The sequence below is a fragment of the Phyllostomus discolor genome, chromosome 3, assembly GCF_004126475.2.
Source record: "Phyllostomus discolor isolate MPI-MPIP mPhyDis1 chromosome 3, mPhyDis1.pri.v3, whole genome shotgun sequence".
Lineage (NCBI taxonomy): Eukaryota > Metazoa > Chordata > Mammalia > Chiroptera > Phyllostomidae > Phyllostomus > Phyllostomus discolor.
Genome location: NC_040905.2, coordinates 213,676,328 through 213,700,940, shown reverse-complemented (window position 1 = coordinate 213,700,940; position 24,613 = coordinate 213,676,328). Strand labels below are relative to the sequence as shown.

Here is a 24,613-nt window from a genome sequence, read left to right as displayed (position 1 = left end):
CAAAAACGGGGAGATACCGTGACACTGGATTAAAAAGAAACCTGCACACCATGAACAAAAGTAGTAGTATATTATCCAGGAGGGGACACTGCGGAGGCCGCCGGCGGGCGCGCGGCCGCTGGCCGGCGGGGCGGGGCGCCGGCGGAGCCCGACTTCACTCCGAGTCACTGCTGTCCGAGCTCGATCCGCTGGAGGTGCTGCTCCCGGACTCGGACGAGCTGCTGCTGCTGAGCCGGGAAGGCCCTCCGGGGGGCGCCGCGCCCGATTTCTCTGGGGGAGACGCGGGGGTGAGGGTAGGGCTCCCGCTCGCCCATTGCCCCGCCCACCTGCCCTCCCAGCCTGCTCCGCCCACCTCGCCCCGCCCCGCCCCGCGTGTCCGCTGTGCCTTTCTCAACACAGACTTTCCAGAACATCCGCCCCTTCGCACCCCACTACATGCCACGACCCACCCACTCCTTGACTCGCCCAGTTAATAAACGCGAACACACATCTATCTAAACAGACGGATGCTGCCGTGCGGAATGAGGTCGCGGTGCGGGAAGGCCTCTATTTGGGGTCTCTTGAGTCCCTGGCACGCAGCTCCCAAGACCCTTAGGATTCCCGGAAGGGTAAGAAGTGTTCATGTTTATAAGCAGCAACTTTGGGCCACGCCTGAGTTTATGCTAATGAGTGACCCCGGCCGGGGCCCCCAGACAGGGCCCCCAGACAGGCACGGGATGGGATGAGGCTGGTCACCAGAAGACAGAGCCCATGCCCCATCTCCAGGGGGCCAAGTGGGCACGCAGGGAGGAGCCGAGAGGGCGGGGCAGCTCCCGGTCCCTACAGCTGGCCCCGCCCACCCCTCACCCCTGGCTGCCGCGCCCAGTCCCAGCCTTCCCCGTAAACCCTCACGGGAAGTCCCGCGCTCTCCTGCGCCGGTACGGCCCGGCGGGAAGTGCGGTGGGAGGAACTGAGGTGGGAGCATGGGGACCCCGTGGTGCCCGGGGAAGGTCGGGTGCTAGAGGCCCAGGACTCCCGCCTGGACCCTGGGGTGGGGTGGTCTTGTGGGGCTGAGGCTGAGCAGACGGTGCCAGAACTGCCCAGAACTTCCGGACCCTCACCCACCCAAGACCCACGAGATGGACAAGATGAAGGCAATCTACTAACAGGATCTCATGGGCAGGGGCAGGGGCTGGGCATCCCCACCCACTGGGAGATGAGGATGCCCGTCAGTCAGGCGGCAGCCCCGGGACACCTCGCTGCCCTCCCCAGGGCCGACCCAGGGGAGCCTCCCAGACTTCGGGGCGCAGGCGGGCAGCAGGGCCTGGCCAGGCCACAGCACCGGCTGATACATGATCACTGAGACGGGACCCCGAGCTGACGGCCACCACCCGGGCCCCACCCGGCCCCGCCGTCCCAGGGCCAGGAAAAGGTCTCTGCCCCTCCTCACAGGCCCCAGAGGAAGGAGGCACGGAGGCAACACCCTGCCCCTTGAAATAAGACCCGCAGCCCACAGGGCCTGGGGCCCAGGCTGGGAGTCAGAGCCGACCCCCCCCACCCCCCGGACGTTGGTAATCAATACGCTGGGATCCGGTGTTACAACCTAGGGGCAGCCAGAAAGCCCCCAGCAGGGGCTGGGGGTCAGCCTGCCGGCCCCCAGGCCTCAGGGTCCAGCTCCAAAACAGCACTGCGGGGCCCTCCCCACGAGCCCTCGCAGGCCCTCGGGGAAGTGGCAGGCCCACACGCCGCCCGCCTGCTCACGCTCCCCGTGGGCCGGGCTTCTGCCCCCCGGTGACAGACAGGGAAGCTGGGGTCTCACGACATGGCGGAGCCACCCACGCCAGCGCGGGCCCGCCGTCCACGGCCCTGCCTGGCCCCGCCCCCTCTGGACAGAGCGGCCGGGCGGCGCGGCCTCGGTGACGCTGCGGAGGGATACCTTTCTTGGCAGGCTTCCTGCTGCTCAGCTGCCCGCTGACGTCCTGCAGCCGCTTCTCCAGCTCCTTCTTCTTTTCCTGAGCTAACTCCTCCTTCGACTTGGCTGCCTGCTTCTTCCCGCTCGTCGCTGTGGGAGGAGGAGGAGCTGAGACGGCGGGCGGAGGAGCGGCAGGCAGCCGGCCTCCAAGTGCGCACCTCGGCCGCCCGGACCTTCTGGACCCCGGCCCGACCCCGCGGCCGCGGCAGGTTCTGCGCCCTCGCCCCGTGCGGCCTCGCCTCCTCTCCCACGAAGGCAGGCTCAGGAGGAGTCCTGGGTGGGCCTCAGCTGCCGCCCGATCCTCCTGCCACCTTGGGGCTGCCTCGGATCGGCCCTTCCTCCCACTCCCCGGGACCTCGCTCCCGTCCTGTGAGCCCAGACATGGCCCCAGAGCCACGGCCCTCCTGGGAGGCTCAGGGCCCTTCCCTGAGCCCAGTCAACAGGGAGCCGGCATACCCAGACGCAGACACCGGGAAGTGGGTGCCCAGGACCTTAGCTGCACTTGAAGGAGGGGGGCAGGTGGGCAACCCGGGGTCCTGGCTGCCCACCTGGCTGAGGTGGAGGCGGTCTCAGACCCGAGCTCTGTCCCCAGCCGAGCACGGACGGGCGGGGCCTGGGGCACGGGGCCGCCAGGCTGTCCCCGTGGGACTGCGGAGAGGACCAGGGGGCAGGGAGGCGGGGGCGGGGCTGCAGGCCCCCTCGGCCACTCACAGAACGGTTTCCGCTGCTTCTTCTGTAAACAGGACTTGACGTATCTCTCGAGCTCGCGCAGCGTGGTGGGCTTCAGGGTCTCGAAGTCGATCTCGATCTCGTCGGGGTTGGAGTCCCGCAGCGAGGGCTCCCGGGACTGGATGATGTGCACCACGCGGCCCAGCTTCTCCCCGGGCAGCCGGTTGATGTCCAGGCTCAGCTGGCGCTTCTCGTCGTAGCTCATGGGCAGGCCCTCCTCCTCCTCCTCCGAGTCGTAGGGCGCCGTGGCCTGCTTGCCACCCTTCTTCGGCTGTCTGCGGCAGAAGGCGGACCGAGTCGCGGCGTGGAGCCCCCGCCCGGCCCCTCGGGGCCCCCGCCCCACCCGGTTCGGTCCAGCCCCTTCCGCTCCAGAACCAGGGACTCTTACCACCGATGAGTGACAGGTGTGCCCAAGGCAGAGCCCCAGGCTGCCGGTGCGTCTCCAGGGACGGGCGGACCCTGCTCCCGGCTGGGCGGGTGCCAGGTCTCACCCAGGAAGCAGCCAACCCCCCACCCCGTCCCCCACCAGCACCAACTAGACAGGTCGATGACCCCAGACTCAACACCACGAAACCGACCCCCGTGCTCCGGCCAGCCCAGAGGCGGCAGGCGCGGGGACAGGACTGCAAACCAGAGGGAAAGACGGGGCGCACTGAGGTGGCAAACCGAACCGGAGGGAAGCGCAAGCGGGTCACACGTTACATACGAACAGTCTGGAAACACCGACCGAGAGAGGGGGAGGGAGAGAGAGAGAGATGGACGAGCGGGTTGCACGAGAAACAAGACCGGGCCCCGGCTGGCATGGCTCAGTGGACTGAGCGCTGGCCTGCGAACCAAGGGGTCGCCGGTTCGATTCCCAGTCAGGGCACATGTCGGGGTTGTGGGCCAGGTCCCCAGCAGGGGGCGCTCAGGAGGCAACCACACATGGATGTTTCTCTCCCTCCCCTCTCCTCTCTGTAAAAATAAATAAATAAAATCTCTAAAAAAAAAAAGGAACAAGACCTGACTTGTAAGTCAGGTTCTGCACCCAGTTTAAACATGACGACAGAAGTAGGCTAAAAAGAAAAAGAGAGAGAGAGAGAGAGAAACTGACCGTGTAAACACTCCTAGAAAGAGAGCCACAGGAGCTCGATTCACTCCAGGGAGAGAGAGTGGCGTCAGTCAGGGGGGCGGCAGCCTGCCTGCCTGCGGTTGAGGGGCCCCCAACCGAGAGGACATGGCCCCTCGAACGTGCATCTCAGCACCAAGTTTCCACGTCCTCGAAGCCAAGCCCAGCAGCACACGCCAGGGAGGAGAGACCTCCGCAGTGACCACAGCTGGGGAATTCAGTCACTTCCCCTTGGTGACCGACACAACAAATAAGCCAGCAACAGAGAAGACCCCACAGCAACCGTCCGCCACGCCGGCCGGCCTGACGCTTTTCCGTCTGCCCGGGGTTTTGCCCCCGACCAACCTTCCCGCCGCACGGCGCCCAGCGGCCGGGGCTCACACACTCCCCCCTCCCCCAGGGCACGCGCGGCCCGCACCCACGCTGGGTGGGCCGCGAGACAAACCCTAACGAATGTGAAAGTGCCCACCGCTGAGACCCACGGCCCACATGTCTCCGGCCGAGCCCCCACCCACGCGGGGGTTCAGACTGTGCGGCGCTGAGGAGCCCGCGGTCCAGAGGGAAACGAGAGGACGTTTTGAACGGAATGAAATCGCGAGGCTTCGAGAGCCTGGCGTCGGCGGGGTCGGGGGGGCTGCTCGGCGTCCGACACGAAGAAACGTCTCTTGTCGCGCCTCAGAGCTCCCGCCAGGAGCAGCCAGAAAACCGAGAGCGCGCCGAGTCCAGACCAAGGGGCGGCCACGGCGAGAACAGGACCAGCGAGGGAGGGAGGGAGGGCGAGCAGAGAAGGGCGGGAGGCGGCAGAACCACCGATGACACCGACTGTCTCCGGCCAGACTCACGGGGGAACGCCCAGCGTCCCACCGGCAGGGACCAGAGGGGGGGCCACGGGCCCGGGCCCTGCCACGGGAAGAGGTCGGAGGGCACGGCCACACTCTGCTGCCCGCGCCGTCCACAAGCAGGTGCCCTCCAAGCAGGCACAGACCCCGCCCCCGCCCCCGATCACCAGGAACAAACTCACAACCCGGCCAGCCCTCCGTCTACGAAGAGAACCCAGTTCCTGGTTAACGCCGTCCAACCACACGCTCCGGCCCAGACCGCTCCACCGGAGCAGATGTCCCGCCAACATCCAGGAAGAAACGCCAGCTCCGCAAACCCGCCCAGGACGGGGCGGAGCAGGGAGAGCCCCCGGTCCATTCTGGGAGCAGCCTGACCCTCCCCCCAAACCTGGACACACACAGCCCAAGAAACCTTGGCTCCGCCCGCTCCGGGAAGGGAGGAAGGGAGGGAGCGACTCCCCTGGCCCCTGCCAACCCCCACCCCAACCCGGCTCCAGGCACCCCTCCTAGCTCTGCCAGGAGCCAGGCCCGACCCTTCTGCCGCCCGCACAGTTCCCCGAGCCGCCCGAGGCCCCTCCCTGGCCACGCCGACCCCGCCTGCCCACTGCACCCCAGTCGCCCCCAGAGGGGAGGCCTTTCTCCCACCGGGGCCCCCACGGACAGGCCGGGACCCGACTGCTTTCACTCTCTTCACGACCCTCCACCTGCTCGGAGGACGAAACGCAAGCACACCCACAGAGCCGGCCAAGCGCAGCTGCCTCAGACCGCCCCGCTCCCGGCTTCGGCGGTGACCACTCACCCTAAAGCCCGAGAGGAACAGGTCTGCCGGCCCCCACGGCGCTGACCTGCGCGTCCCGCCCTCTGCAGGCGAGCCGGCCCCTCCCCGGGGAAGCCGTCCCCAGCCGCGCCCCTCCCACCGTCGGCCCTGCTGGTCAGCGGCAGCACCTGGCCCTGGGGGATGGACCAGAGAGCTGGCCTGTGCCACGGCGACCCTCTGCCTACCAGGCTGGCAGGAGGGAAGCGACAAGAGCCCACGTCACTGAGCCCGACGTCCCCAAATTAAACCCGGGGCCCAGCTCAGGGAAGTGCCCCTAAAGCCTCAGGTGCTGAGGTCCCCACCAGGCACGCAGGCTGGCTCCAGGGCCTTCCCGGCGGCCCCTCAAGGGGGCGGATGAGGACCCCGGGCCCCCGCCTTGTTATCTGAGTGGTGGCGGCCCAGGCCGAGTCACTGGGACACGTGGCCCAGGGGCCGGGCGATGGCAGGGCCCACCTGCTGGCCACGGTCGTGCTGTTGGCCTTCTTGGTGGGCGCCTTCTTCTGGGGGGCCTGCTTGGCGGGCGGGGCGGCCTTGGCCTTCTTCTCATCCTCGGACCTGACCTTGTGCCGCTCCTTGTCCTTGTCCTTGTCCTTCTTCCTCTTCTCCTTCTCCTTCTTCTCCTTCTTCCTCTTTGGCTTGTTCACGGGGGCCTGAGACAGGGCGGCCAGCTGCTCGTGCACGGCCTTCAGCTGCAAGAGAGCAGGCGGCTGAGCAGGGCTCCGAGGGCTCCGTGGGCCGTGCTGCGCTCCCACCACGCCTCGGGGACCGCCGGCCCACTGCCAACCCCCCACCGGCCCTCAGGTACACTGCAGGCAAGTGCCCGGTCCCGAGGGCTTGGACAGCCCAGTGAAATAAACACTCAGCCCGGGGCAGGTGGCTTTGTTCTCATCAGTTTTATTTCTCAGGTGAGGAAGACAGAGGCTTGGCGGGCTGCGCGACGGCCACCACACGGCAGGTCTGGGAGGTGGCCACCACCCAGGGCGGCACGCGCCCGGCGGCTTACTGCGCGCTCTCGCTGTGCTTCTCGTTCCGGCAGCCCCAGGGACACGAGGGAGCGACCACTCCCCGGACCGGGGAGGAGAGCAGTCGGGCCTCCAGCAGGTGCAGGGGCTGAGAGGGCAACCCAGCTGGGTTGTGGCTAACGTGGCTCGGGTCCACATCTGCTGCCCACCCCGCTGTGGTGACCGCAGCAGGGCCGTGTCCGCTCTGCTCTCTCTTCTCCCTGCCGGAAGCCCCAGGAGTCCAGCACCTGCCAGCTGCCAGGTCTCTCGTTCGACGCATCGTCCAAACAACTCAGGTCGGAGAGGGCATCGGTGGCCGGAGGCTGGGGCGGGACGGCCCTATGCCTGGGAGGGGGGCCGCACCCCTCCACTCTGGCTGCCGGGACTGCACGGTCTGGTCTCTGCCACTGCCCCCCTCCCAGGCCACAGCACGGGGTAGGGGGACACAGGCGGGCACGGCTCACCTGCTCCTGCAGCTCGGCCAGCCGCGTGGCCCGCTCCTCCTCCGAGTCCGAGCTGCCCGAGTCCGAGGAGCTCTCCTCGCTGCTGCGGCTGCTCTCCGTGCCCTTGCTCGCCGCCGGGGCCGCGGGGGCGGGTGTCGCGGGCACCTCTGCCGGCTCGTCCGGCATCTTGGCGAACCGCATCTCAAACACGTCCTGGGGGAGGGCAGGGGCCGCCTGAAGTCCCGGACGCCGCCCGGGGCGGCCCCTCAGAGGGAGCCCCCGCTTCCCCAGCGGCCCTCAGACCCACGGGGAGGCGGCACGGACGGCCAGTCCCTGCAGGGAGACGGCCTGGCTCGCTCCCCTCCCGCTCCAGGCAGCGGATGTGGGGCCACAGCCACAGGCACGGCCAGCTCCCCCGGCTGCCACACGAGCTGCCGTGGGTCGGTGTTTCCTCTCCGCCGGCAGGCCCGAGGCCCCAGGGACCTGCCACCTGGAGCCAGACAGCAGGAGCGCTGGCCCGTGAGCTCTGGCCCGCTGTGGGGTCCCCGGCCGGGCACTGGGGCCAACCCCCATTTCCCCACTTCTCGAAGCTGTATTGCTGCGGCACCGGTCAGGTGCCGGAATCGGCTCTTTAAAAGGCAGAGGTATCGTCCTGCCGAGACCGGCACCCAGTGAGACCTGGGTCTCGGGAGCCCGGTCAGTGAAGGTTGTGACCAGGAGGCCACGAAGGGAGACTCTGCTTTGCCAAGTTCACGGCCCGAATCCACCCAGGCTTACACCCACAAGCTGCGACCCCACGGAAGTGGCGCAGGCTCCCAGAAGAGCCCACGGCTCTGGCCCGGGGACTCTCCTCCAGGGTTGAGCCTGTCCCCAGAAGCACGCCGACACACCCAGGGACGAGTGGGCCTCCTCGGCGGGCTGCTCGGCGCGCGCGCACACACGGTGTGATTACCGCCCGTGTGTGGCTTGTGCAGGTTCTCAGCCTCTGCAAGCAGCGCCCCAGCCGCCGGCCTGGGCGCTCTGCTCAGGCCCCACCCCCTGCCAGCCCGGTGGCGCCGAGCGACGACCGCGCAGTGCTCCTCGGGGCCGTTCACACGGCTGCGGCGCGAAACCACGGGTCCTGGCAGCTTCCTGCGGGCGTTCTGGGACCTCCGGGACCTCTCGCCACACCACACACAGAGGGGTCGGGAAGGGTAAAGGGCAGGGCCCCCCGGGGGGAGGGGCAGAAACAGCAGACGCCTCTTACGCCCCCCATCCGGGCCCTGGTGGCCGAGGGGACACCGAGAGGACCCCCACCAACTTTCAAAAGGATTCCCAACGAGGGGCTGGGAACAGCTTAGAAAATAGAGAAACTATTGGAAGATGAAAGATGCCCACAATTCTTTCTCTGTCCACAAAAACCCCTGATTACTTACTGACTTTTTAAGACTTTATTTCTTAGAGAGAATGGAAAGGAAGGAAAAAGAGAGAAAGAGATACAGCAACGTGCAGTTGCTGCCCGCACAGCCCAGGCACGTGCCCCGACCGGGAATCGAACCGGCGGCCCCTTGGTTGGCAGGCCGGCGCTCAGCCCACTGAGCCACAGCCGCCGCCAGCACCAGGGCACCGCCCACACGGCCCACACTTGAGTGAAGAGAGGTCCGGGGCACCGAAACACGGGGGCGGCGGCCGGACCGACAGCGACGTGCACGCACGGATGGGCGCGCGCACGCACACGTCCATGTGGGCGGGCGGAGTGCGCAGGCGCAAAGCCCGGCTCCTACAGCCCCAGGGCCCCCTGCAGAGGCCCCGCCCACACGCCCTCCCGCAGCAACGGTCGTCGGGCGCGCGCCCGGCTGCGGAGGCCAATGTCTGCGACGCAACGCCCACCAGCGCCCCCCCCCCCCCAGCCTCGGGACCACCCCACCCCCGCGCCCCCAGCACAGGGGCTTCCAGGGACCCGCAGTCCATGAGGCTGCAGGAGAGGGGACGTCGGCCGTCCCTCCCTCGGCGTCCGGCCAGAGCGTCCTGCTCGCTGCCCGCCCCGACCTAAGCCCGTAGCTCCCGGAAGGCAGAGGGGCCTGTGCGTCACCAAGACCCCGAGGGCCGTCGGGGCGCAAGTGCTGGGCAGGTGAGGTTCCGCGGCCTCCCCACAGGACGTCCCCCGAGACGCCTGTGTCTCCCCAGATCCCACCCAGGGCTGCTGATCCCACCGGGGCCCAGCAGGCCCCCCCCACCCCCGCCCCCGCGAGCACCTCGGGTTACCTGCAGCTTCCGGGCCATGGCCACCACCTCGTGGTCCGGCGGGTTGTACTTGTAACAGTTGGAGAACATTAGCCGGATGTCGGCTGCAAAGCCCTGTGCGTCCGGGTACTCGCGGCTGTCCATCTTCTTCTGTAACACAAAGGGGCGGGGCGTGAGGGGCCCTGCCGGGCATCCCAGTCGCGGCCGACTCCCCACCCCTGCACACAGACGCAGGACCCTCCGCCGCCGCCCCGAGATCTCTAACACAGGAGCCCCGAGAGAGGGGGAGCACAGGGGCTGGAGGGCCGGCACGGGCCGACCCAGGACCCCGGAGCCAGGCAGGCGCCCTGGGCGGGAAACAGCGCTCATCCGGAGGTCAGGCTCCTGCCACCCCACCACTGTGGGACCCCTGCCGTTCCCAAAGGTTCCAGCGCGACACACAGGGTCCTCTGTCCCACACCAAGGTCCCTGAGAGCAGGGGCTCTGGGTGAGAAGGGAGCTCCCAGGAAGATGCCCCACCAATCCTGGGGGTCCACTCAATGCACCAAACTTCATTTGGTTTTTGCTCCATGGAAACCCAGGTGCTGCCAGCGCGCCCACCCCCTGCAGAAGCAGCAGACCGTCCCAGCGGGACAGTGGGGGAGGTGAGCAGAAGTGCCACCAGGGAGGGACGCTGCAGGTGGCAGCTGGGAATGAGCCAAAGGGGGCATCACTGTTGGGACGGCTCAGCTCAAGGCTCTGAAAGGCGGGGCCCCACCAGCAGCAGCCGGGGGTCCCCTGCGAAGGGCAGGAGTGCGAGAGCACTCCCCTTTCTGGGAGACGGTGAGACGGGAGCCCACCCGACAGCCCTCAGCCCGAGCCAGGGCCCCGCACAGCACTCAGGGGCGGGGTGCCCGGGAGCCCACACTGCTGCTGTCCCCACCATCAAAACCAGCCTGGAGAGAGCCAGCCAGAGCTGGGCACGAATCCAGAAAGAGGCAACCAAACCATTTCCAGGGATTATCGAGGGTCAGTGGCAGACAAGGCTGGGTCCACTGTCCGCCTGCCTCTGCTCTGCCTGAACCATGACAAAAACTCTCTGTCCGCATTTCACTCACATGGACAGAAACAGCCTAAACCAAAGCAGCTGCCCTGGCTGGTGCTGCTCAGTGGATTGAGCACTGCCTGAGAACCAAAGGGTCGCCAGTTCGATTCCCAGTCAGGGCACAGACCTGGGTTGTGAGGCAGGTCCCCAGTAGGGGGCGCCATGTGAGAAGCAACCACACGGTGATGTTTCTCTCTCTCCTCCTCCTCCCTCCCTTCCCCTCTCTCTAAAAAGAAATAAAGTCTTAAAAAAAGACAAAAGTAGCCGACATCGCCGGGTTCCCAGCAGGGACGGCACAGCCACAGCACCGGCCCAGGGAAGCAGGCGCTCGGTGGGCTCAACGGGTGCGGGAAGCTGCCCCGCCACCAGGCTGGGGAGGCGGAGGGAGGCCTACCCAGGCTGCCAGACCGCAGCGGGTGCACCGAGTGCCTCCTTGTCCCAGGGCATCCAGCCCCTGCATTCCCCACCCCCGGGGAAAGGCAGCAGGGGAAAATGGGGGGGCCTCCTTGCCCCACCTGATAGGGACCTTCAAACGCTGGGGGGTGGGAGGCTGGAAGGAACGTGAAAGACGGGGCGAAACCAGGCTCAAGGGACTGGACGGTGATGAAGCCGCAGACCTGGGGGCGAGTGTGCAGGGCACAGCCCATGCGGGCTCGGAGCCGCCCCAGACCCTCGGGCCGGGGGCGGGGAGGGGCGGGGAAAGAGGGCCCGGGAGGCCCGGGCTGTCGGCCGACCTTGACGGTGCTGAGGTCCATCGGGTGCTTGATGATGTCGTGGTAGTCGTGCAGCTCCAGCGCCTCGGCGTCCACCGGCTTGTAGAAGGGCCAGGCGTAGGCCGCGTGCTTCTTGGACAGCAGCTCCTTGAGGATGCTGTCGCAGTGCCGCAGCTGCTCCGGCAGCTTGCCCTTCTTGCCCGCGTGCTGCGGCACCTCGCCGTCCTCCAGGTCCTTCCTGGGCGGCTTGATGGGCCGGCCCCCGCTCTCCCGCCGCGCCACCACCTTGGCCTGCTTGGGGTCCGACAGCGGCAGCGGCGACTCGCTCCGGCTGGCGGTGATGGCCGACGTCGTGGGCGTGGTGGTGTCCGCTTTCCGCTTCACGCCCTTTTTCTGTGACGGCAGAACCCCCCGGGGAGCGGTGAGCGCCGAGCGCCAGGGCCGCCGCGCTTCCCGAGCGCCGACCACCCGCCAGGCACCGAGCGAAGCCATGCCTGCCGTGCTCGGCCGCGGCCGTCCTCCCGGCTGCCCCGCGCCACGGGGGACGGAGGCTCGGAGAGGCCACGTCAAGGGCCCCAGGTCACACAGCTGGTGGTGGTGAGGCTGGACTTGGACCCTGCCCCGAGCTGCCCGCCCCCTTTGCCCCGCGGCTGCGCAGTCAGGGGGCTGGCGCACCGAGCCGGGCGGTGCGGCAGGCACTCCACCCGCATCTAGCCAGCACCAGGGACAGCAGGGACAGAGGGAAACCCCCAGACAGGGCCTCACAACTGGTGCTTCAAGGACAACTAGGGGGCGCAGGGGAGGGGGAGGCATGCTGGCGGGGGCAGGGCGCAGGCAGCAGCAGCAGGCGTGGAACCGGGACTGGGGGGCTGAGCGAGTGGGCGGGTCTGCACTGGACCCTGAAGGCAGCAGGAGCCAGCTTGAGTTTCCGCAAGGAGAGGCCAAGACACGCTAGGGAGCCTTCAGTGGGTGTGTCCAGGGCAGCCACTCCCAGGGGGCGTGTCCAGTGAGTGACCACGCGGGAGCCAGGGCCTCCCCAGGGCACGCACAAGGACCTGCCCCAGGCTCCCGGGCACGGCAGCCCCACTCCAAAGCCAGGAGGAGTCAGTGTCCCCCAGACCGGCTCAGCCAGGCAGCCGAGCCCCTCAGAGCCGCAAGCGCTCCACTGGGGTCTGCGGTCTAGAGCGCCACTGGGGGCCACGGCCCCAGCCCACCAGGGGCACAGCCGGCCATCCGCAGACACCTCCCGGGCACCCACGAGATGCCAGGCGCGCATCGCAGAGGCCGGGGGCTCATGCTCCGAGACCAGCCAGGCGCCGCCCGGAGGTGCAGGCAGTGAAGGCCGGGGGAGGGGCGCGTTACCTTCCGGGAGCCATTAACCCCTCTGAGCGCCTGCTTCCTCATCTGTAACAGGGGGGAACACTGCCTGCCCCGGGGGTCGCTGTGAGGGGCAAATTGGAGAAGACGGCGAGTCAGGGGCTGCGGGGCTGCGCCGGGCCGGGCCGGGCCCTGCTGGGAGAGGCGCCCCGGCGAGCCGGGCGACGGCCGTGCCAGTGGGGTGACTAATGGGGACTGCTCCTCAGGGCCCAGCTGGACCATTGCCCTCCCTGCGCTAATGGGGGCTGGCAGCCGGAAATGCGCCTGTGACCAGGGGCGGGGCCAGCTGGACCGGGCTGGGCCCCCTCCCACCCGGCTCTCACACACCTTCCCTGCCTGGACCTGGGCCCTGCAGGCCCCTGAACCGGGGTCAAGTGCAGCCTGCCCTCACCAGCTGTGTGACCTGCAGGTCCCTGAGCCTCGGTCTCCTCGGCGGCGGTGGGAACAGCTGCCCGGTCCCGCGGGCACAGCACGGCAGGGGCCACTCCCATGTCACTCGCACCAGGCGGCCAGCGGCCAGCACCCTCCCCCGCCCCCCTGCTCAGGCCTCAGGCCGGCCCCGCCCCCCAGGGCCGCTCACCTTGACCACGGGCGGCGTGGGGGGGACCACGGGAATGACCGGCGTCACGGGCGGGGGCGGGGCGGCAGCTGGGGGAACGGGGACCGACGTGACGTTGGCGGTGATGGTCGGCACGGGGGTGGCAGCAATGACGGGCGTCTGGGAGACGGTGGGGGGGACGTTCTGGAAGGGGGTCGCCGGGGAGACCGAGGGCATGGCCGCCACCTGCTGCGCACCTTGGGGACAAGGAGAGGAGGCTGAAGGGACCCGGCCCTGCCCAGCAGACAGAGCAGACTCGGTCCTTCTGGAACCTTCCTGGGCCGCCTCCCCTAGACCGTCCAGGTGCCAGAGGAGCCCCTCTTCCCGGACTACTGGCCCTGCAGCTCGGCCATGTCCACAGAGCCCACCGAACTGACCCCAGGCTGCCCCCCTCCAGCCAGGGCCCAAGTCGGCGAGGGGGAGCCAGCACAAGCCCCGCAGCCCGAGAGGGAAGAGCCAGGCCTGCGCCCGAGGACTCGGGGCCATCGGTGACCAGCTGAGTGACCCAGAGGCGGCTGCTCGGCCAGAGTTGGCACGTGGGGACCCGGCAGACCGGCACGGCCAGCAGTGCTGGCCGCCCGCCCGGCCTCCCGGGGGCTGGGCCGCCCCCGGCTCGCCCCTCTGGTCCAGGTCCCCAGACCAGGTGACACCCCAAGGCTCCTAGCGCTAAACCCCACCCCCACCTCGCTCCCCGGCAGGTGACACCGCCCCGTCTCGTGTCCTGGAGAGTGCGAGGGCCAGGGAGGCCAGGTCCCAGGAGGGGACAGAAGGGGCGCCCGTGACTTCCGCCCAGGCGTCCAGGAGAGGCACGCTCAGAGCCAGGCCGGAGGAGCAGCACGGGACACGGCGAGACCCGTGTCCCCCCACCCGGACGGCCTGCAGACCGGGTCGGCACCCCTGAGGCTGCGGCCGAGCCCCGGTGCCCGGGGTCGGCGTCATCTCCGCCCGGACGGCCCACCGGCCGGCGGCGGCACCGGGACGGAAGGGCCGCGCCCGCGCCCTTACCTGCACTCTGGGCTCCCGCAGCCGGTTTCCGGCCTTTGCCCTTTGGAGCAGGGGGCAACAACTCAACCTCCTCCTGGGGCATCTGGGCCACTTTCTGCAGAAAAATTTTCTCTAAGGCTTGGGCCATTAGCACTATGTCATCTGTGGGCTGAAGACACGGGAGAGCGCGGGTTACACGGCGGGGCAGCGGCCGGCGGAGCTCGGGGAGGCGCCCCGGGAAGCGCCAGGGAGCCGTGCAGACCGGGAGCCGCCCCCCACCGCCACGGGGACAGGAGGGGAGCCCCGCACTCGGCACCCTGCGCGTCCATCTCCACCGAGCCCCCGTCCGAACAGAGACCCCCCCCCCCGGGCTGGGGTGGGGGTCCCAGGGGACTCCCCCAACGAGCTCTTCGCCCCAAAAACCCTCCTGTGGGCGTCCCCCCAGCCGCGGAGTGCCCCGCGGCGTCTGGGGTGGCTGCGGGTGGCTGTCACCACGCACCCAGCATCTGCAACTGCTGCGCGGCGGGTGCCGGCGTTTCCCCTGCCGCCAGCCTGCCCGGACTCCGCCAGGGTCTCTACGGGGAGGGTGTCTAGGGCCAAGGGCACGACGCTTCCAGTTTTTATTTTTACTTTTCATTTGAGAAAGGGAAACGGAGGGAGAAGAAGAGGGAGAGAAACGTCAGTGAGAGAGAGAAACATCAACGAGACAGAGGAACGTCAGCTGGCTGCCTTCCACATGTGCCGACTGGGGACCAAACCTGCGACCCAGGCATGTGCCCTGACCGGGAATCGAACCCATGACCCTTTGGTTTGTGAGACAGTGCCCACCCCACTGAGCCACGGCAGCCAGGGCCGTGGCTATGGACGTTTTCTAGTGTTTGCTCTGTGTCACCTTCCTCTGAAGAGGCTCTCACTTCCTCCATTGGGGACGCGGCCCACGTGAGGCCATAGCTCTCGGGAGGGCCCGTGTGTGGGGACCACGTATGACAGCATGACACGCCAAGCCCGTCCGTCCGAGAGCTGCTGCCCAGTGCACAGGCCCACCCTCAGCTCCCCCGCCCGGGCCCGCCCCGGGCTGGCGGGCAGCGCGCAGGCCTCCCGGCCCACGTCCAGGCCTCCCGGCCCACGTCCTGTCCTCACCTTGTTGTAGATGTAGCAGTTTGTAAACATGGTGTTGAAGTCCTGCATGCACTCGCTCGCGCTCCAGTAGTAACTGTTCTCCAGCCTCTTCTTGATCGTCCCCATGTCCATCGGGTTCTTGATTATCTTGTGGTAATCCTGGTGGGCAGGGTTTCACAGGCGTCACTGGTGGGCTCCACAGGACGACCTCACGAACCCCGGGGGCAGCGGCCTCTGGCACGGCTCGGCCTCCCCAGCGGAGCTGGGGCTGCCCAAGGGCAGGCGGGCGCTGGCCTCTGGCCTGGCAGGGGCTTCGGACGGACGCAGGCCCTCGGAGCTGGGCTCCAGGGCTGGTCCACGCTCTGACGACAGGGACCCAGCACCACCCCCAGGCCAAACCTGGCTCGAGACCCTGGGGGTGACTGGGGCCGAGCCGGGGCCAGAGCCCAGCGACCAGGTGCTGACGACCTGCGACACTCAGGGCTCCCCCCAGGGGGGTCCAGAGAGGAGCCGCCGGACAGCAGCTCCGCACTGAGCACTGGCCGGGGCGGCTGCCTCTGGGGAGCAGAGCCCCAGGCTGTCCCCGCGCCTGCAGGCCGTGGCCCGCCGTCCTCCGACACCCCCGGGCGGCCCCCCCAGCTCCTTGGGTGCAGGGGCCCCCGTCACCCCCAGGGCCAGATGCTGGAGGGAGGGGGAGGGGCTGACGCCGCGGGGCGGCCCACCCACGCGCCGGGGCAGGCACTCACGGGCAGGTTCAGCTTGATGGCGTCCACGGGCTGGTAGAAGGGCCAGGCGAACTGGTGCTTCCAGAGCGTCTTCACCACCACATTCTGCATGTACTGCAGCTGGTTGGTCTTGCGGCCGGGCTTGGCGGGGTTGGCCACCTCCGGCGGCGGCGGGTTCACGGGGCCCGGGGCCACCGGCATCCCCGGGGGGGCGGCCGTCGTCGAGGCGGACATCCTCCGGCGCGCACTCACGGGCCGTCACAGCAGGGGCTCGGCGCGGCCCTCGCTCCCTCCGTGCTGCCCGCAGAGGCGCGGCATCCCGGCTCCCGGCCGGACCAGGCAGCACCTGCGGGGGGAGGGGGAGACGGTCCGTCACCGGGGCTCGCCCGTGCACGTGGCAGAGCCCCCTGCCGTGGCCCGGCCTGTGCTGCTCACCTGCCACGCGACCACTCTCTGCCGTGGCCAAGCTGGGGACCCGGGGAATGAGCAACCACACGGGCACCAGGCACTGGGCGGGCGGGGAGGCCCACGGGTGGGGAGGCGGCTGCCGCCCAGGCGGAGGCCAAGGGCCTGACTCGGCTACTGCCCGCCGCCCACCTGCCTGCCAGGGCTCAGGCGACACCGTCCGCGGCCGCGGCGACTTTCTAGGGAGCGTCAGAGCTTCAGAGCGACCAGTGGACCCCACCGAGCGGCGCTGCCCGCCATGCGAGCCGGGTTCCACCGTAACCACGAGAACCGCGAGCCAGCTCCGGGTCTGTGATGGCGGACAGGCTGTGACACCTCCGGGCCTCGGCCAATCGGGAGGGCAGTCTCGATGGGCGGCCAGTGACGGGTGGGGCGGGGTGGGGGGGCGGCAGCTGCAGACCCAGCCCGGCGCTGTGGCCCAAGGGACAGCGGGGAGCTGGGCAGGAAGCAGCCTCACAGCCCCAGGGGTCTCCGGACAGCGACTGGACCCAGAGGGGCATCGGCCAGTGGGAGAACGCACAGGACACCCCAAGGTCTCCAGGGCCGGAACCAGCTCCCCTCCTCCAGCCGCAGGGCAAGCGGGGGTGGCTGCACGGGGAACGGGCACCACAGGCACCATGTGCGTGGCCACACCTCAGCCCTGCACACCCGCCGCTCCCTGCGCACGGATCGGGGCTGGGGGCGGCGCCGGCACAGGAGGGGCCGGGCGGCCTTCGGGGAGGACTGGCCACGCACAACCCGCAGCGGCAGGTCGGCAACACCCGGAGACCCCCCCGAGCTCGCCGGGGCCCCGGCGGCCTCTGCGCCAGCAGCACATGCCACGGTCAAGGCCGCCCCCAGAGCGCCGGATGGGACATGCTGACGAGGCGCCCCCCTCCCCCCGCCACAGCCCGGAGCAGAAGGGGCTCCAGTGAGCCCTCGGGCGCGCCGCACCCAGCACACGAGCCTGCCCTGCGCGCCGACCCCCTGAAGACATCTGACTGCCCACCGGGCGCCCAGACACACCCTCCACACCCTCCGGCGGTGAGCAGGGCCCGTGGGCGGACCAGCACGGTGTCCTGGCCCCAGGCTGGAGGCTCCCCGGGGACCTCGGCCGTGTCCGCTGGTGCTCGTGGCACGGAGGCCGAGTCCGCACCACCAGAAGCCGCGAGCCCAGAGTCCTGGCTCTGCAGCACCCCGGGGTCCCGTGCCCGCGGCCCACAGGTCGGCTCCTCCACACTCCGCCCCCATCTGACTGCGTCTGGTCTGAGCGCCGCCGCCCCCTGCTGGCACCTACCTGCACGGAGCCCCTAGGGGTCTGCCCTCCCCACGGAGACCCTCCCTCCGGGGGCTTTGTCCATCAGCATTATCAGGGCACCGTCCCTGCTCCGGCCGGCAGCGCCCAGTGTGGCCAGCGACTCCCCTCCCGCTCCCAGGTGCTGCGACCGCAGGGGACCGCACCCTCCTCACACCCCCTCCGGGGCCCTCTGCTCCGGCGCCGCCACCGGCAGGGCCTCCCGGAGACCCAGGCATCCCAAGGCTGCGGGGCCAGCCTCCTGGTGCCCGCCCCAGCCCTGCGCCCCCACGAGGCTCTTCGAGATCAAAGGGGTCCGACACAGAGCACGCAGGCCAGAGACGGCCCAGCAGCAAGACCCGCACGCGCCGGCTCGCTCTGAGGCTTGCCGGGACTCTGAGGCAATGTGGCCCAGCCTGCCTCGGGCAGGGGGGGCTCCCCGAGGGACGGCAGGGCAGGGTGGGGCCCCATCCCTAAGAGGGAAACTGAGGCTCCGAGAAGCGCCCCCACGCCCCAGGGCCCCGCCAAGGACGGGGCAGCACCTGCATCTCTGGTGACAGTCACGCGGCCCGCCCTCGACACGGGAGGATCCGAAACCGCCCAGAGCGGAAGCGCACACAGACCACAGAGCCCTCGAACAATCAAGCAAAAAAAATCCCAGACCCGGCAAAACCCTGAACAAAGGACCCCCTTCAAGGGCCAGTCGCCGGGCCACTCCAGGTCACACCCCGCCCCACGCCACGCGCGGCCAGCCTGCAGGGAGGCGCCCCACGACACCCAGTCCGTCCGCCACACGCCCAAGACCAGGTGGGTTTGCCCGAGTCTCCCGGCTGCGAGGTGGAGCTGGCCTGGTCACCGTCTCCCCACCCCTTCCCAGGCCCCTCAGCGCCGGGACTGGACTCTAACACAGACACCCAGCCCCTGTCCCCTCGCTCAGCCCAGAGACCCACCAGGGTCCAGGACAAACGAGCGGCCAGCACCACCGCACACACACCCAGAAAACTCGGCAGCAGCTGCCCCGACTCTCCTGCCACAAGGCCGCACTCGGGCAGAGCCGGGCATTCTGGGACCGCTGACCCCGAGGGGAGGGGGGGGATGCCAGCCTCCAGCCACCAGGCAGACGAGGCCTGGAAGGTGGGCCAAGAGCCGGGAGCCTGCCCTCACCGGGCTGCAGGACCCCGGACCACCAAGAGCAGGGGTTGGAGGAGGACGCAGGCCGAAGGGTCCAGGGAGGCTCCTCGCAAGGGCACGGCTGTGGGCCCGAGGGGCAGGCGCCTTGTCCGGTCCGGAGAGGAGGCGTGCAGGGGACAGTGTGGGTGTGGGGTGGGGGAACAGTGTGAATGTGGGGGTGGGGCAGCAGAGGCGAAGACAAGGCCAAGGACGCGGCACCCACCTCAGCAGCCGGGTTGGGGGGAGGGGCAGGGCCTCCCCTCTCGCCCTGTTCAGGGGAACCGGCCCTCCCCCCGCAGCAACAATGGCCTTCCAACACGGCCTCCTGGGGGGATGGGGGCTCACTCCTGTGCTCCTGCTGAGGGGGCCTCCCCACTGTGTCCCTCAGCCCCGCCTCCCAGTCCCCTGGCTCGGGTTGGCGTGAGTCAGAGGACCTCCGTTTCCAGATTCAGAGATGAAGAGGCACAGGGGCACCCAGCTAGAGAGGCAGAGCCAGGCCCTTTAGGGAGCTGTCACCCCGCCTCAGACCGCACACCACCACCCCTCACAGCCCCTCCCAACACCGCTGCCGGGACGAGGGGCTGAGGCTGCAGGAAGTGCTGGCCTGACAATGGCCGCCGGGGCGCCCGGACCCCAGGTGGCCGGGCCAGCCGGGCCCCACCAACCAGACGGGCAGCTGCCCTGGAGCCTGGGGCCTCAGGAAACAGGATCTGGGAGGGCAGGGCGGCGCAGTGACGGACGGAGCCAACTGCTGCCTTTGGTGGGGCCGGGGCCCCAGGGCGGCCACTCGCGGAGCCCCAGGGGAGAGCAGACAGGCAGGGGAAGGCCTGGGAGCGGCCCCACCAGGCAGGAAATGGTGCCACCACACTGTCACCCGAAGGGCCTCCGACACAGCAAGGCAGCCCCAGCCGGGCCCCACGCTCGCCCCGGGGCCAGAGCACACCTGCTCTCCGACAGCAGGGGCCTACCCTGTGAGCCCCGCCCCTGCAATGCGAGCGCCACTCCGCAAACACCCAGAAAACCCGGCGGCAGCGGCACGTCGGCCCTCCCGCCACGACGCAACGCCTTGGCACAGCCATGCGCTCGGACAGCCGACCCCCAGGGGTGGCAGGGGTTGTGGCCTCCAGGTGCAACATGCAGGGGCTTCCAGCTACAGGGCGCGGGGCGGTGGGCGAGGGGGCAGATGAAGGCCGGAAGGCGGGCAGGGGTCGGACCCAGGGGCGTTTCCCCTGGGTCTGGGGGACTGTCCGGAGCCGTGGCCCCTTTTCTCATCACTGCCCGTGTCCTCATCACTGCACACGCACAGCTCCCCGGGACCCGGGCACCTAGCGCGCTCACTGGGGATGTTTCCTTTCCGGCCAGAACGTCAACGCCACATGGGCCCAAGACACCCGCTAAGGTGGCAGCTGCAGCCCCGCCGAGCACAGATCGCTGCTTACCCTGGGGGTCACTCCTGGGGGGCGGGGGGCGGGGGGCAGGGAGCCAGACACCCGCAGCTCACGAGGGCAGCACGGCCAGCGCCCCGACGCCGTCCCGGAGCGCAAACCGCAGAGGCATCATCTCCGGGCCGGCGTCCCTGCTTCCGCGGGCCGGCCATGCAGGGACCCAGGCTCGGCGTGGCCGCGCCTCCACCCGCGGACGCCGGTCTGTGCACTCTCGGGAACGGGGCTGGGAGCGCGGCAGGGCGCCGCTCCTCCCGGACGCCCGACCAGAAGCCAAGCCGTGTCTTCGGCGCGCGCCGCTCCTACGCATGCGCACCAAACCGGAGCCCAGAACCCGGGAAGCTCGCAGCCGCCGCACGCACGCACGCACGCACGCACGCACGCACGCGGCGTAGGCCCCCGCACGCCCCTCCCCCACACCACGCCTGGCTGTCCTGCACGCGGTCCTGCCCTTTCTCGCCGGACCTGTACCCCCAGGACCGCAGAGGGCGGGCGTGTACCCGCCCTGCGTCGCAGAGCCCAGGGACCCGAAGCGTCCGGCCACCCTCCCCGTGCTCAGGGGCGGGTCCCGACTCGCACCCGGGCTCAGCCCTGCCCCCCGAGCGGCCCGTCCCAACGGAGCACCGTGCCACGCACGCCCGACACAGGCGTCCGCAGCCCGAGCGGGAGCACGCCGCACGGCCCGAGGGCACGGCAGTCCCCAGCGGGTCTCTGTCCTCTCCTCGGACCCCTGGTGGCGGCCCGCGGAGGGAGGCCCCTTATCCTGTCATCCCACCTAAGAGATGAGAAGCGAGGCCGAGGGGGCGGGGTGCTGGGGCTGGGAGAGAGGCCGGGAGCCCAGGGCCACTGTCCCACCCGGGTGTCCCACGCCGTGGCCCTGCCCACCCCTTCCTCCAGCCGCCTCTCCGGAGCCACATGCCCGGCAGCCCGCTGCTGAGCCCAGAGCAGGCTCTCGGCCGGCCAACCGGCCGGCCCTCAGGAAGTCACGGGCTGTGCCAGGCTCCCAGGTGTCCACACCACGTCCCCTCCTGCCCACTGGGAAGGCGTCCGGAGCCCCAGAGAGGGGACGGCACCCCTGTGCTTGCATGCTGCCGCCCCTGGCACCCCTCAGCCAGTCCCTCGGGGTGGGAGGCTGGAGGCAGCGAGGATGATAGGACACAGAGGGGCGCGCGCCTTATCTGGAGCCTGCAGCTGGCAGGGCCGCGGCCCGGCACCGGCTCCTGGCACTGGAGCACGGGTCTCCATTCTCGGGACGCACACTCCCAAGCCCCGGCTCCTCAGGACAGCGCAGTGTCTGCGACACAGCTGTCCCCACCCGGGCCCCCCCATCACCCTCCTAAACATCGCTCTGGAAACGCTGCACCCCGGCTACCGAGTCCAGCTGCCCGTCGCAGGCAAGAAGCCTGGCTGCTCGACGGGACACGGAGGAACGCTTCGCGGGCGCTGCAGAAGCGCTTTCCCAAGCACCTCCCAGGCCCTGCCTGCCGCTGGGGGACACGTCAGGGGGCTGTGAAAGGGCCCCTCCCTGAGGGGTCACAGGCAGCACAGGCCGAGGCCTGCCCCTGTCCCCGCACTAAACCACTGCCTGCTCAAGGGCCCCCCAACGTGGCTGTGCCTGTCAGAGCCCCGACAGCAGGTGCCCAGGGCAAGGGTGCAGGCTGCCCGGGCTTTGTGCCCACAGGGCTACCGAGAAGGCTCCAGGCGCCAGCCCCCACCTGGGCACCCGGCAGGGACCCAAACACCTGTTGATGTCTTGAAACACAGGGGCAGAGCCTCAGGCGGGTGGCATGGAGGGTGCTCAAGCAGACCTGGGTCCCCAGGGTCCCCACCCCCAAGTTCCCAGAAGGCGAGTCTGCAGCACACAGGACACCCACTTTCTGCCCCAGTTCACTCCCGTTTCCCTGCAACGCAAGAAACGCGTCTACCAGACGCCGGGAGCCCGGGCCTGCCTGCGCGTGGGGCGCCAGCTGCCCACAAATGCACCCTGCCAATCCGTCAGGGGGACACGAGGAGGAACCGGCCACTTGCCACCCGCACCACTGAGCCAAAGGCCGGAACTGCCCCCCAAACATAGACACCTGCAGAGCAGACTCAGGCCGGCTCCCGGCAGCCGACAGCTGGGGCTGTGTTCGAGGGGGCGGGCTTTGGGGGGGCGGGGAACTCCTCAACGGGAGCTCCCCAAGGGCCCACAAAGGAATGCGGCTCTCCCAGCGAGAGCGGAGCCCACCAGCAGCGGACAGCAAGCCAGGCAGCCAGGGTGCGGGGCACTGAGGCTGCGACCTGCTAGCCCACCCCATTCTGGGGGCCTCGGGGCCAGCCCTGCCGCCAAGAACCAGGAAGTGGCCGCGCAGCTTGCCACAGTCGGCTGGCAGCGCGCCAAGCTGGGAGAGCGGGCACAGGAAGGCGGGGAGCCGGAGGGTTCGCCTGTTCACACACCCCCACTTTCACTTTCTGCCCAGGGCTGCTGAGCTCCGTGAGCCCACGGTGGGAGAGTGTGTGTAGAAACTCCAGTATGCAAAGCTCCTTCCCAAGCACGCGGGAGCCGCCGCCGTTGAAGAAAAGCAAATACTCCACTTCCCAAAAACAAACCAAACATCACCACTGTGCCAACCGCCCACCTCCAGAGCGTGTCTTAAACCCCTCCTCCCCAGCGTCCCCCCCCCCCCCCGCGTGGAGGGGTGGCCACTGAGGAGGAGCTGCTTGGAGGCAGGTTTCCCGCCGCCCAGGCCCCCGCAGCGGGGCCCCCAGGTTCTGCGAACAGCCGGGGAAATGCCCCCTCGAGGGGCTGGCGTGGCCTTCCGCCCTCCACGCCGCTTTGTCCCAGCCTCCTCGGATCGGTAACCGCCGGCGCATGGCAAGGCCTGGGGCAGAGAAGGGCAAACACAGACCTCTATTTGCAAACCAAAGGCCCGCCTTCGGGGCTGCGGGGGAGGGGCGGCGAGGGAGTCCCTAACTCCAAGGGGCTCCCCCTTGCAGGGACTTAGAGTTTTTCTGGGTCCCCCCCACTCCCGAGAGCACAGAGTGCCCCCAAGAAGCAGGCCAGACCAGGCAAACTTGGCCCGGTCTCAGGCTTTCCTAGAAGCTCTCCAGGGACCCAGAACAGAAGCACCGCGCCCAAGAACACCCCTCCGGGCCCTCCCTGGGGGTGGGGTGCGGGAAGGCCCGAAGAAGGGGGGCTCCGCCAGCCGGGCAGTCCGCCGACGGACACACACCCTCCCCCACCCCGTAACTTGCAGTCAGGAACCCAGTTAACGCGGCTACGAACTTCTCTGCAAGAAGGCTTCCGCCAGAAGTGAGGGTCGCAGGCCACTCGGGGGTCGGGCCCGAGGGAAAGAGCGCGCGAGACAAACCACGGGGCTGCTCGGGGCATTTCTTTGCAGGCTCCGTTCCCGCCCCCCCTTCGTCTCCAAAACTATCCCCAGCCCCGAGAGAAAGGAGGCCGCGCGAGGCCTCCCCCCGACCCTGCCCCCAGAGGACCAACCGGTGGGGAAGAGAGGACCCTTCTCCCCCGAACCCCCAGCTTTATTCTCGAGGGGACCAGTGGGACGCGGGAACACTGGACGTTTGGGGTGCCCGATGGCCTTGGACCCTGCTGTCACGCCGGTGCCCCCCCCCCCCGAGTAGGAAACAGAGGCAGCAACCCCGCTTTTCGCGCTCTAACTCGACCTCGCCCGGATTAAGCGTTTTTCAGGCTGATTTCAAAACGGGAACTGCGTCTCCTCCCGGCCCGACAGCACCGACCCTGCCAAGGGGCTCAGAGTCAGCACGGGACCCCGAACTCTGGGGGAGCGCGCAGCCCCCAAAGGCCACGCCGCCGGTTCCTGGGCGGCCACGCGGGGCCGGGGCTCGGGCCTGGCCTCGCGGCGTCGGCGGCAGCTGGAAGCCTCGGCAGGCGGGGCGGGGGCAAGGAAAGTGGCGCCAGAGCGCAGGACGCGGCCCGGGACGCGCCGCGCACCTCACCCGCCGCGTCCTCCCCGGTTTCCCCCTCCAAAAGATGGCGGGCAGAGGAAAGGGGGGAAAAATCCCTTCCGTGAGGCAGGGCGCGCGGAAGGCCGGCTGGCGCGGGGCGCGCAGGCCGTGCCAACTCCAGGCTGCGCGCCTCGGCCGCAGCGACGCCCCCGAGCCCGGGACGCGGGCGGCCGGGCGGGAGGAGGGCGGAGGGGAGGGGGCCCGGGCGGCTGCCGCGCTTTGTTGCATCGTGGCCGCGCACAAAGGCGGCGGTGGCGGCGGCCCGGGAGCTCCGCTCCCCAGACGCGCCGGCGGCCTGCGCTGGGGAGCGCGGGGCCGCGCTGCCGAGCCCGCACGGCCCGCAGCCGCCCACGCCGCCCGCCGTCCCGCGCGCGCAAGGAAGCAAGAGAAAGGCGTACTTGGCCTCGGCGGCTCCGGCGGCCGTCCCCTCCCGGCCCGCGCGGCCGGCTCCTCTTTGGCTCGCCGGCCCCGGCAGCATAATAGACGCGCCGGAGCCGAGCAGGGCTCATGCGCTGCGCCGCGGCGCCTGGCGGGAGTCGTAGTCCGTGGCCGGGACCGCGCCGAGGCTGCCCAGGGGAGGCCG

General features: G+C 69.7%; 1 protein-coding gene across 4 annotated transcripts; it reads right to left on the bottom strand.

The window, feature by feature from the left end:
• On the bottom strand, positions 1 to 24,570 carry BRD3 (bromodomain containing 3). 4 transcript variants are annotated; one of them, XM_036022448.1, is made up of 12 exons: positions 24,429 to 24,570; positions 15,733 to 16,057; positions 15,008 to 15,145; positions 13,889 to 14,036; positions 12,866 to 13,080; positions 10,930 to 11,301; positions 9,133 to 9,261; positions 6,910 to 7,101; positions 5,898 to 6,133; positions 2,663 to 2,955; positions 1,916 to 2,059; positions 1 to 270 (listed from the first exon to the last, which is right to left on the bottom strand). In XM_036022448.1, the coding sequence occupies exons 2-12, from the start codon at positions 15,943 to 15,945 to the stop codon at positions 155 to 157; spliced, it is 2,196 nt and encodes a 731-aa protein (XP_035878341.1). In that variant the 5' UTR covers positions 15,946 to 16,057; positions 24,429 to 24,570; the 3' UTR covers positions 1 to 154. The 4 variants fall into 4 exon arrangements, with proteins under 4 accessions (XP_035878341.1, XP_035878343.1, XP_028372971.1 ...); XM_036022450.1 differs by having other exon boundaries at positions 13,889 to 13,982; XM_028517170.2 differs by having other exon boundaries at positions 1,916 to 2,041; positions 24,429 to 24,569.
• Positions 24,571 to 24,613: the final 43 nt, after the last annotated feature.